At 41.6% G+C, this 16581-nt stretch overlaps 1 protein-coding gene across 1 annotated transcript in view; it reads left to right on the top strand.

Annotated features, from left to right (window-relative positions):
* Positions 1-16581, top strand: part of SLC6A2 (solute carrier family 6 member 2) — an 821779-nt gene that overhangs the window by 786521 nt on the left and 18677 nt on the right. Inside the window, exon 13 of the mRNA XM_069216273.1 lies at positions 7718-7885. Within this exon, the coding sequence (XP_069072374.1) occupies positions 7718-7885 (168 nt within the window). The remainder of the gene's footprint in view (positions 1-7717; positions 7886-16581) is intronic.

Raw genomic sequence — 16581 nt, 5'->3', positions numbered from 1 at the left:
CACCAAGCACACAGAAGTTCAGGTCTTCCATCAAGAAGATGAGATGAGCTTGCATTCTCAGAGAACTGACCTGGGTTTGCACTAATGACCTGTCTAGTGCATATGAGAATAATGATGACACAACATTATTTGACAAAATGCATGCTCAATTACTTTGTTCATTATAATGATAATGTATTTCATAAAGAAAACTTTTATCCTGTTCCAGCAGCATACATCCTCAGGATTAGTCACATTAAATTAGGTCTGGGTGGAGTTTGTGGAATTCCGCTACACAGAACTCTGTAAAGTGCAGAAAAAACATCTCCACGCTTTGTGGAGTTCCACAAGCGGCGGAGTTTAGGTAAGTTGCACTGTTCGCAATGATTTTCAGCACCAAGAGTTTCTCCTGTGCTGTAAAATCAGCGAAAATTGCATCACGTGGAGCACCAAAGGGTGCTATCTTCTTTCTACCACTCGAGTAGATTTTCTACTCAAGTGGCAGCTTCCTCAATGCGAGCGACAGCTTTTTCAACGTGACCGGTAGCGACCTGCTGCAACCACCAGTGTTCAGAAATCTCGCTTGTGCTCACCATTTAGCAATTTCTCCCACTTCCGCCTGACAGAAAAAACTCTGCACGGAGTGGGGAAAACTCTGCGTAATAAAGGTAGTAGTCCTCTAGAAAAAATAGATACTCTATTTGAAGAGGTGGAAGCCATTTTGTGGAGCAATTCTATTCCATCTTCTATATGTCAAGGTACTATGTCCTCTAAAAAGATCCCAGATATTTTTAGGAAAAGGCCTCAATTGTCTAATTTGCCTACAGAGGTTGAACCACACATGGTACCATCAATTTTGATACCTACATCTCCCCTTACGATGAGTATTCCTTCATATGGTAAGTCTGCTGAGTGCCCTCTGAATGGGGAAAAATCACCTTATTTTTCTCTAAGCCCAGAGGTTTTGGTGTCATCTGATATTTTATGTTCTAATTGTTATGATGCCTTGACTGAATCTAGAGAACCAATAGCTTGTGATTTACAGCTACTACCCAAAGACTGTCAAGGAGGAAATATTATACCCCACTTATCTCTGATTCAGGATGGACAAGCACAACCAAGTGGGGAACTTGATTTGGCCTCTATCTCGCAGATGTTGGATGATTTAAAGAGTCTGGTGTTATTAGTGTTGAATAGATTTTTGGGAGAACAGGCACAGAGGGACATGTGTAACTGCCAGACGGCTAGTGGGGGTGAGTTTACGCCTGCCCCAGGAGGGGTGCCCACTATTCCCACTGCAATAGAAATTTGCGTTCAAGTGGACAGGTCTCCCCCAAGTTTGGTCTCTACTGTCCTTTTTGACAGTATGTCTCCAAATCGTATAGAGATTTGTCCAGCTGTGTCAGCAACAACTGAACAGAGGTATACTTCAGGTTCTAAGGATGGGAATATTTGTGATCTAGGAAAGCGGTACATAACTCAATCCACTGGTCTCGCTAAGGCTCCCTGGGGAGCAACTGGTATTCAGGTGCATGCTGGATCACAGAATCCCTCTATTGGTTCTTTAAAGACATCTGGCGAGGGTTCATACTGAGTTGGGGTGAATCGACCCATTGCGAAGAATGGGGGCCGAGGCTCGAGGAGCAAAGGTGGTATTATTTATATGGTTGGGGTACCCAAGCTGCCCACTGGCTCTAGAGAAACCCAGGATTCCCTTATAAATAAGGTTAGCTACTGGTTACGAAAGCAGAGGAATTGTCTTTCTGTTATCCATGCCGATATTCTTAAGGTGGGTAGACATAGCCAATCAGGATTAGATTCTGATTTTATTTCTATTCATTTCATAGATAATTTGTTGGTGGATAATCTTGTTGATTTTGAATCATGCACTTGTCACCTAAGGAGGCCTAGAGGGGTCGTTATTAGTCTTCAACTTCATCTGCCTTCAGGCAGTCTATCAAGTTTACCAATTCCATGTGATGGCCCAGCGGATGGGGCCTACGATTTTGGTAGTAGTTGTGCTTCGACCATGTTAGGTAACCCTCCGCACACAACATTAGAAGTGGAATGACTATCTATTCTTCCCCCATTAATGACTCCTATTGTAGTTTCTGGGGCTAGCTTTGAAGAGGGGACCAATAATTTTGAGGATGCTCCTAGGGTTCAGACATCCCGCTCGGAACTCTCAATTATATCTTGGAATCTGGCAGGGACAGGTAAGAAGTTGGAAGATCCCGAGTGGGTTGGTTTTATTAATAAACAGGATATATGTCTATTTCAAGAAACTTGGGTCGAAGACCCGGTATTTATGGATGGGTTTGTGACATATTTTTTAGCGGCCCAACCAGCATCGGAGGATTTTGGTTGTGCTAAGGGGGGACTTATGATCCTGCTAAATAAGAATTTACAGTGTGATCATTCAGCTTTACACATTAATTCCCCCGATTTACTGGGCGTCCAACTTTCATTTAACCCAGATTTTAAAATTATTATAATTAACGTGTATGTCAGGTATGTTTCTCGGGGATCAGAGTCCCAGACACTTGCTCAGTTATCCGAATATATATGGATACCCTGCACTTGTTAACTAAACTAGTGGTTGCAGGGGACATGAATTGTACTTTTGAACCCGACTGCCTTAATAATAATCTGACGACTGAGGAGGATGAATTCTGGGGAATCCCTCAACTGAAGGGAAATGTCCAGTGTATTAGCTCTTGTGTTGCTTCTCAGTTGACTTCCCTTTGTTTTAGATTTGGACTAAGAGCGTGCAATGGACGAACTAGTTCTGATTTGAACATTGTACCCACTTTTAAGCGAGGGTTGCTTTCCAGTGTTATTGATTATTTCTTAGTGGACGTCAGGCTTTGGTCCCTTTCTTTAGATATGAAGGTAGACCTTCGTCATGAGAGCGATCACAATCCTTTACTCCTTACCTTACATAGTGATGTGTTTAGGAGACTGCGGAATATTCGGATCTCCAAGGTCCCGGACCTCTTTTGAACCATAGGCATACTTGTGTTAATTGGCCAAAAGTAATGTCTAACCCTTATTTGATTAAGAAAATGTATCTATCCTTTTCAGATATTATGTCTAGTTATGAGGAGTATGAGGTTAGTAAAATTCCAATTTTGAGCATTCACGAAGAAATGGTAAGGAACTTGCAGGACATTTTCTATAGGAAGACTACTATGAGGCAATCCCCTGATAATTTTAAAGTCAGGTAATGGTTCAATAAGGACTGCTCCAATGCTAAATCAGCCTTAAAATCAGCCATTATGACTCATTCACAGGGGGCGATTAGAACTGCTAGACTTATGTATAATAAAACCCTGCAATTGGCAAAGAAAAATTGGGAAGATACCACCTGGCAGAAATTGTTGGATGCAACCAAACATCAAGACAATAGGACCTTTTGGAAGCTATTGGCCAATAGACACAGAGGGGGTAATGGCACCATCCGTACGCACATTCAGCCTAAAAGATGGGTGGGACACTTCTTTCAGCTTTATGCTCTACCCACGATACAGGACTTCTCCTCTTCGTTGCAGGCTGAATTGCGTCTTGAGACTGCTGATCAAAGAGGGTCTATTGTTCCGTAGATTGTATTGTTTTCTCAATAATGGAAACTACAGTTGCTATTAACTCCTTAAAATCGGCCAAGGCTCCAGGCCCTGATAAGATCCCGGGGGATCTTTTTAAATCTGAGCCAATTATTTGGTCCTGGTATATAAATACGATATCCAATTTTATAGCTGCAGGAGGCCCTATTCCCCAAATCTGGAAAGGGGCTGAAATAATTCCTATCCATAAAAAGGGTGCTGTGGGTTCCGGTGTTAATTATAGACCAATCAGCCTCATTGACAAATCTTCAAAAGAAATTTGCCAAGCAGCTTTTGGATAGGCTTTTCGACTGGGTCCATGCTCATCAGGTACTGTCTCCACTTCAGATGGGTTTTCGCCCAAAAATTAGTACGGTGGATCAGGTTTTTAGGCTGGCCCTCCTATATTGGAAATATGTAGTCTTGGCAAAGCAAAACTTATATGTTGCTTTTGTGGACCTTCGGTCTGCTTTTGATTTGGTACCTAGAGAAAAGTTATGGGAAGTCCTGCATAGAATAGGTATTCCTGATAATATAGTATACTTATTACAAAGGTTACACAAGAATACATATGCCCAGGTGAGATGGGGTAGCCAGGGAGAGTTAACTGATCATATAGCCATCCAGCGTGGGGTTCGCCAGGGATGTGTCCTTGCACTAACCCTTTTTACCTTGTTTATTAATGAGGTGGTGCATGCTGTGTCTTCTTGTCAAAATGATGCTCCTTCACTGAATGCGCAAAAAATCCCTATTCTGTTATTTGCAGACAATTCTCTTTTGATTTCCAAAACCCCCATGGGTCTGCAGATCTTGGTTGATAGGTTTAATGCTTTTTGTGCGGACAATGGCCTGGAACTTAATGCCAGCAAAACTAAATTAATGATATTAAGTACAGGTTTTGTTAGGAGATGTACTATTACCTTAGATGGGGCTCCCTTAAATAAGGTATGTTGTATAGATTACCTGGTAGTAAGAATTACAATCAACATGAAGTGGGAGGATCAGATTGGTAAGAGTGTCTCACTTATTCTGCATAGGTCAGGTGCTATTCTGTACTTCTATAATACCACCATTGTGAAAGCTGTCTCTCCGGCTATTAAAATTTATTTGGCAAAGGTGCAGGGTGCAGGGTGCAGCCGAGGTGTGGGGTCCTTCCAATACCAACAAATTGTCCGTGGACGAGAATAATTTTGCAAGAGCTCTTCTTGCATGATCTTGTGGTACACCATTGATCCCGGTTTTACTGGACATTGGATTTCATCGCATCTCTGATGTGAAAGCTTTAAGACCCTCACTCTTCTGGGTACGAATTTGGACCACTCCTGAGCTTACTGTTTACAGGGACTCCCTTCAAGATATTTTAGATAAACCTAATGCTGTTTCTATTTCTTGGCACAAGTATGTTTCTAATGGTGGTTTTACATCTTGGGATTTGAGAATTTTTTGGGGAACCCTCAAAATTTGGGGAGGGCTCAGAGACAACTCTTGAAATCTGTTCACTGGTCCTATGTTAGGAATAATTATCTTCTATGTACATCTAATGGTCGGCCGACAACACAATTTCTTGTTTTTAAATGGCATCCCCAGTTTGAATTTTACTTGGACCTAATTCCTGATTTATTAGATAAGAGCCTGTATGCTCGTTTTAGATTTGGGTGTCTACCGTTAAAGTCCCTTACTGGTAGCTGGCGATCATTACTAACACTTGATTTATGTCCTAGTTGTAATTGTGTATCTGAATCCGTAGCACATTTTATGTTCTTTTGTCCAGCTTATGCCTTTGCTCGTCAAAATTGGATACGTCCAGTTTGTAGGAATATAGGCATAAGACAATGCAAAGTTGCCCTTAGGATACTGAGGAGTGATACTTCTCTTGTCTCAATTTGTGCGGTTAGCAAGTTCCTTGCGGCCGCATGGTATATACATACTCGCATTTAAAAACAATATATTTTAATAGTGACATTTGTTCTTAAACTTTTATATCTACTTATTTATTATGTGTGTACATTTTGGACTGTGTGATTTTATGCTTTGATGGTTGTTTATGAACGAATAAAGCTTATGTGAATTTGAATTTGAGTCTCATGAATACAGAAATGTTGCCAGTATGAGGAAATTGCAGTGTTCACAAATGTAGTGTGAGGCCCTGGTTTGCTTCTAATTTGAGTCAAGACTCAAATACTTGAGTATTTGTAGGTGCTCACATATCACCCCAGGTAGTTCCCTCACCATGGAAATAGTTATAGTTTAATATTCTGTGTGTGGGGAAATCACCTCAGGAAGCCTACATAATGGCTTCAATTGGTCTATGTGTCAAAAATCCAACTCTATTTAATAATATCATTCACCTCAACTAAGGGCATAAGACATGCACTAAACTGTGATTAATGCTATCAGATGAGGGTGTCAATGACTGTTAATGCTCAAACCAAAATACTACATACATGTCCAATAATAATTTATGGATATCCTCAAAACGTTCCCTAACAGTAAACAACTAGGAGACATACTTGCCATTGCCTTTAAGAAGTCACAAACCTCAGAGTCCTCCTCCCTTACTCTGATTTTGTAATACACTTTTAATGATTTATTCCTTATAATTCATTATGCCTTGTTTATTCCCACTTACAAATAACCTTTGTTGTAGCCAGTGCTTAATTTGTTTTAAAAAAGTAGGTGCCAGGGCCCTGGTCAAGAGGCCACTCAACTTACACCACCCATTGCCCCTGCCAGCGCTGGCAATGACAGTTCTGACACTATAACTAACAATGGCATTCGTACAAGTATGACAAATCAGACTATTCCAGACCTTCCAATGTTATAGGAATGATGTGGGTGGCAGGTATTTGCAATTTTTAATGTCTATTGTATTACCAAACACTGTTGTGCTGATTTCAAAACTAGACAGACCGCACCACCATGTGCTAGACTGTCATTAGTGCGAGTGTTGAAAATGAATTGCTGGTGCCGGGCACCAGAAACCACCGGCGCATTTTAAACACTGGTTCTAGCCTTGATTCAAATATACTTGTTTACAAACCTATGAAGTCTGTTTTTTATTTTTATTATTTCATGCCGTTAGTATTTTATTATATTAATCTTAGAATTTTTTGTTGTGCCTATTTTATTGTCTAAAAGTTGTGGTGCAACATCCAAATAGTAATCTGAAAATTATTTATATTTTTTATTAAGGTTTTAAGTGATATATATTTGGTTGGTGAACGATGCATAACTACATTTTCAAACTATAACCTATTAATTGTAGCCAGACTTTAATAACAGAATTGGAACTTTGCCTCATTTTTAAACTTCCTTTAATTGATGGCTCCTTGCATTTTACATATATACCTACACCTCATTCCTGTTAATTTTCAAATAGCTGGTCTGGATTGACTCTGTTAAGAAACAGGAAGTATAAAGCCGGAGGCTAACTGGGGCTTCTAAGAAAGTGATCTTTCTTCTTTGATGAGCCCTCAGTGGATAAAATAAGATTAACTGGAACATTTCAAATGGCCATGGCTAATAGCTTTTAAAAATGGATATGTAGAATGTGACAGATTGTCTACCATTTTAAGGTTTCACACTTCACTATACTTCACTTTGGGCCCCAATGGGGGGACATACCCCTTGTTTGAAGACCACTACCTAATGGCTTTAAAGTGTGCTGAAGATACATTGGAAGACTAGATGAGTTTCACAGTCTTTCTTTAATAATTTCCCATAAATCTAGGGAAATTTAGCAACATAGCTTTGCAATCTTTGATCTAGACTCATCCCATTTTCATGCTGACGCCCTCACGGTGCCTACAGTTTTATGTATTTTGGTACTCAATTTCGATATCTGTATATGACTACATTGCACAGAGCACTGAGAAGAAGTGAGACTGTACAATGGACCTCAAAAGAGAAATACCATAAATAAATATAAACATCTTCAATCTGAGATTCTGGGACATGACGTTCATAGGAAGATGATGCACTGGAATAGGTAAAAATATCAATGTAAAGTTCATCAAAAAATGTTCTTTCTGCTGCTAGATATTTGTTTCTGTTATACTTCTTAGCCCACAGATACATGGCATGTCAATGTTGCTCATGTATTTCCAGATTGAGAAACTACCTTTTTTTCTCTTTAGTTTGTGGTGATAGTGAGCATCATCACTTTTAAACCACTGACCTATGATGAATACACGTATCCTCTTTGGGCAAATCGGATTGGATGGGGAATAGCAATGTCATCAATGATACTTGTGCCTGCTTATATCATCTATAAATTCCTCACCCTGCGTGGAAGCTTTAAAGAGGTGAGTTTCATTTATTAACCCATTTTGTGAATTGTTAAATTATGAAAATGTTTGCAGACTGAGCTACCTATGAATTCACCTCACCATTGAACCGTTAAAGATTTCAAACTATCATATATTTTCAAATACTAATCTGTATTTAGTTAAATATAATTGGAACTTAACAACCCTGTTCAACTATTTCTCCAGTAAATGTAGAAAATAATAACCCCAAACATTGATGCTGTACATGTATAACTATCTATCATTAACAGATGCCAACTCTTCTTGAAAACTGTGACAGAATACTTTGAGTCTATTAGTCTGCATGTGGGTCCTACAAAAGTTGCGTTATTGCTGAAATATACAACCTTTTGTTTACTGAGCTTAATACATCAAATAGATATTCCATTAAAACAATTTATTTATCACTATCTTAAACTCTTTATATTTTGCTATTAGAGCTTGAAAAAAATTCAATTTCAAAGACAAAGCAGATTTAATTTAGTGTTTTGCTAAGTGGAAAGAGTTATAGTTTCCCAAAAGATACATCTTTCCCACTGTAAATATAAATGTGTATTTTGTCTGTTCATTCAATAGTAGAAGCTTGCTTTTGAAGACTTATAAAAAATGTTGTAGAACAGAAGGGAACTTGGGGAAACCCTATTCCCTTAGAATTTATTTGAATAGTAATTTTGTTGCAGACCTGACAATTTCACCAAAAATCTTACAGTGTGAGGAGGGGCAATGCCTTAGGCGCAGGGCTTAGGGGCATGCCCAGAAGCACCTAAAGGGCATTTTTGACCCCACCCTGGCCCAAAAACCCCTCCTCTAAAAAGAAAAAAGAAAATCTTGCTGAGGCTGCCTCCGATCTTGGGGTGTTTTCACACCCATTAATAGACATCAGCAGTAAAAGCCTCTGAAAATGAGCTGAAAACTACTGTCTACAGTAGTTTTCAGCTCGTTTTTGACTGCCACAATGTGATATTGGCTCCTCACTGGGTGACCGTGTGAGGGGAGTCAATATTGTGTATCACTCAGAGGTACCGTGTGACTTGGCAGGTCTGGTTTTGGATTTGTAGCATAGCATTCATGAAAATAGGCTGTGAAATTGCCGGAGATTGGAGTGTTTTAGTACCATTTACCAGAACAGGAACACTTCTAGTAGTCTTGGTAGCCAGACTGTTTTTTTATGTGTGCAGATCTAACAACCATTTTTATAACCCCCATCATGCACAATGATGCAATTAATACTCATGCAAAGAATGCTAATGGACTCCCCAAATATGTTCAAACTTCATCATTTTTCATGTATACTTATTGCGTGCAACACAACTATGCCTTTGCTGGAATAAGGTAATAAAAGGATTTATTATCACAAACCATGTATCATAGAAAACAATATGGGACTGGGCTTTTTGCAAGAAAAACATACTCATCATAGTGTATGATTAAAGTGAATAGTTTTCTGCAGAGTGGCATAAAATTAAAACACAAAGGCCACTTATAGCACTGCAGACATTTTGGCAAATAGGTGTTGAAGATTGCCAAATGGTTTCTTCATTGTCTGTGAAAGGGTATCTGCCTAACATTCATCTCAGGCTTGAGTGTGTATGAGAATCAGTCTACACCCAAATCACATAGAAAGAACGGGAGAGATGGGAAGGTCAAAGGTAAAACAGATGGGCCATTCAATGAAACAGGGGTACAATTGAGGTACAGTTCAATGGGTCATGCTGAAAGCAGGAATAGCTTAAGCTAATAAGAGAGTTTCACTTAGATGTAAAGAGTTCCAAAGGATGTGAGTGAGCAAGGAGCAAATCATCTGGCTTTTAGTGAATTATTTAAAAACAACACAGATCAAAAATTAACAGTGAAGTTGTTCTAAGCCAATTAAAAAAAAAATTAGAAAGTCCAGTGATTTTAGACACAATCAATTAGCGGATTAGGAGTGTGGAAGGTGCATGTTGATGTGCTCTAAGCTTCCTCTTGCACATTTTCCTAAGGAGGTATTTTGCCTAGCTTTAAGTATCCTACTGAACACCTGGTAAATCCTAAATGGATCAGCGATTGATGTATCAATTTTGTCCTTGAAACTTCATTGCCAGAGTCTCCTAGATTTGGAACTTCTTAATTTACTGCTTTGAAGTAGAGCTGAACTCCTTTAGGGGCAAGCAGAAGATCGGAATAACGGTGCAGAAGCCAGATATGTGAGCAAATTGCTGTATTTTTACCCCCTTTTCTAATAAAGTTTATATAGACAGTTGAAAATTCAGGTATTGCACTACAAAAAGTCAGTGGTTGGTGGGTTCTCTTTGTGAGCCCCATCTCCTAATACTGTTTTACAGTATACAGCAGATGTAGTGTATAGGTCTTCCCGGGCATGGTAAGTACAAGCATCCCCACATGGGAGTTCGTATTTAAGGAGTGAAAGGAAGGTGCTCCCCTGGTAACCCAAGCTGCTGTTCATGCTGATGAGTGATGGCACCTACTTCCCTCACTTTACCCAGCAGTCTCTTCCCATAGGCACTTTAAGACATGAGCAAAGTGATCTCTGGCCCAGGACCTCCACCTTTCTAGGGGGCCCATCATTAAGCTTTCAGGACAGTCCCAGACTAGTCACAATGAAAAAATTATGCCCCCCCTACACAGTAAGAAAAGGGCCCCCCAGTTCTCCAATAACTCCTAAATATATAAACGCTTTGCAGTGAATGGGGGTCTCCTGAAGGCCTGGGGTCTCCCTGAAAGTTTGGGGGCAAAAGAATAGGGTTGTCAATGATCAGATTATAGTTGCTGAGGACTTGGATTAGCTGAAAATGGATAATACATTCCGAGTTGTTCTAAGCACGGAGCCCCAAATTATGTTTGGCCTGGGACCCCCAAAATCCTTAAGGTGTCCCTACGTCTCATCTCTCTGCAGGCTTAAAAAGGTTGTGATTGTACCTCCCATAACTTACTCTTCAGAGGACAGACCCTTTATGGACCTGGGCAGATGGCAGTGATTGGTTCTCTAAACAGCTTGCATGGAACACACTGACACTCCACCACAATTCACAGCTTACCATTTTATGCAATCAACAACACTAATAGTCCTGCACTTGAAGATGGTACCTGGACACTAAAGGAAGAAGGGATCAGACTAGTCAACTTTGTGTCTGCAGCCTCCTTTTTGTAAACCTTCACAGTCAAATGCACAGATCTGCAAAATGTGCACATTTATATTTTTTTGCTGATATTCATGCATCACATTTTTCTGGCCCCCCAAAAAATATTTCCATCACACCATCATTCAGTACATCTAGATATGTATAAGTATTTGTTAAAACCTGGTTGTTTGTATCTTTGTACTAATGTTAGCCATCAGAAGTAAGAGAAATTTCTGTCACCCATTGTCCATATAAAACATTCTGATTATTCTGCAGCTTGAAATGATGATATCTACTCCAATTTAAAAAAAAATCTAAAATAGAAGAAATCAAATATCCATTCAGTATTCACTGACCATATCACATTATGATATCTTTATATATCTTTATGGTCGCCCACCGGGTAGTTATAGTTAGGATAGTTTAGGATTGTCTTTTCATAGGAAATGCCTTTTTAGTGTTTCTATTAAATTTGCCGTCATTTGACAAACCTTCATGAAACTTTCCAAAAAAAGAGTTACTTTTGTGTGCTTTGAGCATGAAAAGTTTGAAGGGCACCCATCGAGCAGGACTATGAAAAAGGGGGAGGGTCCCAAAACACATTTTCTCATTCATTTTTCAATAGGAACGTTAGACACAGTTACGCCCTGAATGTGTTTACACCAAATTTGGCAGAAAGCTAGATCTTGTTCTACAAAGACTGCTTTTTGTGATTTATTATAAATCCAATTAAGGCTCAAAAACTTTGCATATATCATGCTGAGGCTGCAACCACCTCAACGACAATGCAGCTGCAGGCATACAAGGACTAAGGACTCAGTCTGCAGTACTAAAAAAACATAAAAATGTCATGAGGTAACAGGATAGAGATACTCTGACACCCTAGTCATGGTGATGCGGTCCAAGAGGGACCCCACCTGTGACAAAGACATCTGTTTCTTTAAATTTTGCTGCAAATTCTTAGAGGATCTCTGAATCCATGGTAAAATAAATAAAGAAGCAGCACAGGCTCACACATGTTTCAAGAAAATACCCCTGAGGTGTAGCAGGGTCCCCAGCACTCAGGGGGTGCAGTATATTTTTTATTTAGGTTGAAGGTGGAGTATTGCTCCCCTCCCCAAGCTTCTAAAAGGCCCAGGGCCCCCTTTCCCCTGGGACGATATTTTATTAAAGGAGAGGGGGCACATTTACTACCTCCAGGAGGCAAAAAATTATTGGACCCCATCCCTCGGCACCATGTTAAACATAAAGGTGAGGGGCCTGGGGCCCCCTTCTCCAAACCTCTGAATGCCCCCTCGCAGAGTAAATTTATGGGCCTTGGGACCACCCCCCCAGGGGCCTGCTCAGGTACAGTACCCCAGGGTCACCAACTCTCCTTACACCATCTTTTCCCTGCCTGAGAGACCGGGCAGGGAAAGAGTAATCTGCTCTCACCCGCACGGTGGGAGTAATGCTGGCTCTCACTGCACCCATAATGGGTGCAAGAAGGGGATCTGGCAGGGTGCAGGGGCCCTGGGTCTCCCACCACAGCTCAGAACAAGGGAGGTGAGGTGGGGTGCCCTGGGTGGGAGGAGTGGCAACCCACTTTAAAATAAAAAAATCTAGATCCTGCAGGAGCAGGGAGTCAGCAGAGCTGAGGGGGCCCTGGGGCTCCCTCTGTGCCCCCCAAAAAATAAAAGTGCGTGGTGCAATTGGTGGGCACCCCTATATATATATATATATCACAAAATTGCCGGCTCCTGGCAGCCGCATTAAATTGGTCCCTCTCCCTGAGACTCAAAAGGCCTCGGAGAACCCCTCTGCTGGGGCTGGTTCAATGTCTGTGTACCAGGGAGCTCACATCGGGACACTGTATCCCTGCCTGTGAGAGTGCGGGCAGGGAAGACTTGTCTTCTCCCACCTGGCAGGAGTTGCAGAAATACTCCCGCTGGGTGGGAGCATACACTTTTTTCCCTGTCAGCAATCATGCAGCTGGGGAAGAAGAGGTTGTTCCACTTGACAGAAGCAGAGAAAAAGACAGGCCCATGCCGGATGGGAGCAAAGCTTCCTCCCTCATCACGGTGATCAAGACTTTGTGGGTTGAAACGGGTTGGTGTTGGAGGTATCATCTTGCACATTAAAAGATGTATTCAACAATCCTGTGAGTGCCGCGTCGTTGGGCCTAGTGTCAAAGTTGTGTGATATATATATATATATATATATATATGTATATATATATATATATATATATTGTTGGACTTGGCCCTTTTTGCAGTGTCATCCCCAAACTTTTTGCCTCCTTCCTCCTATTTTTCCTGACCTGTTTTGTTGGCTTTTGAACTCTGAGCACTTTACCACTGCTAACCAGTGCTAAAGTGCATATGTTCTCTGTGTAAATTGTACTGTTAATTGGTTTCTCCATGATTGGCATACTAGTAAGTCCATAGTAAAGTGCACTAGAGGTGCCCAGGGCTTGTAAATCAAATGCTACTAGTGGATCTGCAGCACTGATTGTACCACCCACATAATTAGCACTGTAATCATGTCTCAGACCTGCCACTGCAGTGTCTGTGTGTTCAGTTTTAAACTGTAAATTCGACTTGGCAAGTGTACCCACTTGCCAGGCCTAACCCTTCCCTTTTCCTACATATAAGACACCCTTAAGGTAGGCCCTAGGTAGCCCCATGGGCAGGGTGCAGTGTATGGTTAATTATACTAATGTGTTTTATATGTCCTGATAGTGAAATACTGCCAAATTCGGTTTTCACTGTTGCAAGGCCTATCTCCCTCATAGGTTAACCTGGGGGCTGCCTTTAAACATGCTTAAAGCGTAGCTTCCCTTTGGGAGCAGATAGACATGTGTAGTTTGGGACCTCTGAACTCACAATTAAAAAATACATCTTTTAGTAAAGTTGATTTTAAGATTGTGTGTTTGAAAATGCCACTTTTAGAAAGTGGGCATTTTCTTGCTTGAACCATTTTTGTGACTCTGCCTGTTTGTGGATTCCCTGTCTGGGTTAGTTTGACAGTTGGGCTGTTTGCACCTCTCTCCAGACAGTGACACAAAGGGGCCTGGGGTGTAGCCTGCAAATTCCAATGAGCCTTCTGTGCTAGGAGGGAGGGGAGAAGTGGTCACTCGCACCTGAAAGGGCTGTGCCTGCCTTCACACAATGCCTGCCTTCACACAATGCAGACTCCAACCCCCTGGTGTGTGTCTGAGGCCTTGCCTGGGCAAGGCAGGATTTCACAATCAAGTGAGACTTTCCTTTGAAGTAAGCCTCTAAGACGAGGACCCAAAACCACAGACATTAGACACTTCTTGGGGTAGACACTCTACCTCACAGACACTTCTGGACAAGAAACCTACTGGTAAAGAATCCCTGAACCAGACCTGCCAAGAGAAACTGCCTGGCTGCCCAAAGGACTCGCTGGGACTGTTTTTCTGACAAGGACTGCTGCCTTGCTGTTGGCCTGCTGCATTGCTGCCTTGCTGCTCTCTGGCTGTGCTGAAAAGTTCTCTCCAAGGGCTTGGATAGAGATTACCTCCTGTTGCCAGAAGTCTCAGGACCGAAAAGACTTCTTTCCTGCAACTGGATTCCACAGCCTGCTAAAAACGATGCACTGCGTCCATGTGGTGAGAAATTCACCGCACGCCGAACCGGAATGATGCAGCGCGACTTCGCAAGGAAGAAGATTGACGCGGCGCCTGCATTGCGACCGGAACTTCGAAGCACGGCCCACCGGATCGACGCAAAGCCGACCCGGGACGACGCAGCCCAACTTCAAGAGAGGAATCGATGCAGCGCCTGCCATGTGGGAGAAATTATAACAGAATGCCCACTGGATCGACGCAGCACTTGTGACTTCCCTCCGCAAGCCCAGGTTTCCATGCACAGACCCCAGGGCACCAGAAAACCCTGCAACCCGAAGAGGAACCAAGTCCATGATCTGGAAATCAATGCAAAGCCTTCCTGTGCATGAAAAATAATGACGCAAGTCAGTGTGCGAAGGGGCGAAACCGACGCACACCTCCCCGTTTTCCACAAATCGCCTCCTCTGCGGTCCCTTGCGGAGATTTTGAACGCAAACCAGGTAATTTGTGCTTGCAAGAGATCTCTATTGTTTTTAAGAGACACTTACTTGTTTTTGCAAAAACTCAAGACACTTTATATCACTTTTATAGTGATATCTCAACATCTACTTATTACATGTTAATCATTTTAACCTGCATCTCATCAGATAAATATCATATATTTTTTCCAAACACTGTGTGGTGTATTTTTGGGGTGCTATATTGTGTTATTCTATGATTTATTGCACAAATACTTTACACATTGCCTTCTAAGTTAAGCCTGACTGCTCAGTGCCAAGCTACCAGAGGGTGGGCACAGGATAATTTGGATTGTGTGTGACTTACCCTGACTAGTATGTATATATATATGTCTATATATATATATCTGTATCTATCTATCTATCTATCTATCTATCTATCTATCTATCTATCTATCTATCTATCTATCTATATATATATATATATATATATATATTACCTAGTCTCTGTCACTAGGTAGTGATAGTAAGGACAATGTTTCCATAGAAAACGCATTTTTTGGTTTGCTAATGTCTCTGGCACGGTTTAATGAATCTTCCCAAAAAAGTGTGCTGGTGATTCTTGTTGTGCATGGGAAGTTTTTTTCCAGCGGGGACCAAAAACTAGGGGGGGGGGTACAAAAATGTGGTTTCATATGTTATGTCCCAAAATAATTTTGAACACGCCTACAGCCCAAACTGCTGAACGGAATGATACCACATTTGACAGAAAACTATATTTTGTTCCTCAGATTGTTCATTCAGTTATTTGGTGTAAATCCATTCAGTAGTTTTAGGATATTAAAGGGAAAATAAATTTGTATATCCAGGGTTGTGGATCCTCCCTGATGACTTTGTGACTAATAATGAGCTTGTACATGGATTCAAACCAGTAAGTGTTTTGGTAGTCATCCTGGGACTCAGCTTTAGTTGATTCCCACAAAAAAGTAAAAACAGATGACAAAGGGCCATGGTAAAGTCACCATGACCCCTTAGCTCTGAGTCTGGGGTCCCAGAGGGACCACGCCAGGGCTAAAAACCATTAAAAACACAGTTTGCCATGATTTCACAACAACTTCACAAGAATATTTCTCTTTTTAAAAAGTGTGGCCTACCGCGCTTGTTTTTAAGAAGACCCCAGGCGGGCCAGGTCTCAGGGACTGTGACATTTTGAATGCAGGTCCCCTGCAGCCCCAGTGACTGCCACCTCCCCGGGGTTTTAAACAAATTGAATACGCTCGGCCACATCTCCCGCAGACCTAGGGACACCACCTCCCCAGGGCACTATTGCAAATAAAATGTGGGGGTTGCTCACCCCCATCTACAGCCCCAGGGACTGCCACCTCCCTGGGGCAGAAACTTCTATTGTTGTGTGGCGGGCTGTGCAGTGCCCCACAGCCCCAGGGACTGACAACTCTGCGGGCACATCTTTTAAATCTAATGCAAGGGGCCAGCAGCCACCCTGCAGTTTTGGGGACCGCCACCTCCCTGGGCACATCTTCT

This window comes from Pleurodeles waltl, chromosome 12 (assembly GCF_031143425.1).
Source record: "Pleurodeles waltl isolate 20211129_DDA chromosome 12, aPleWal1.hap1.20221129, whole genome shotgun sequence".
Lineage (NCBI taxonomy): Eukaryota > Metazoa > Chordata > Amphibia > Caudata > Salamandridae > Pleurodeles > Pleurodeles waltl.
The sequence above is the reverse complement of the archived record's forward strand: the minus strand, read 5'-3'. Positions and strand labels throughout refer to the sequence as shown.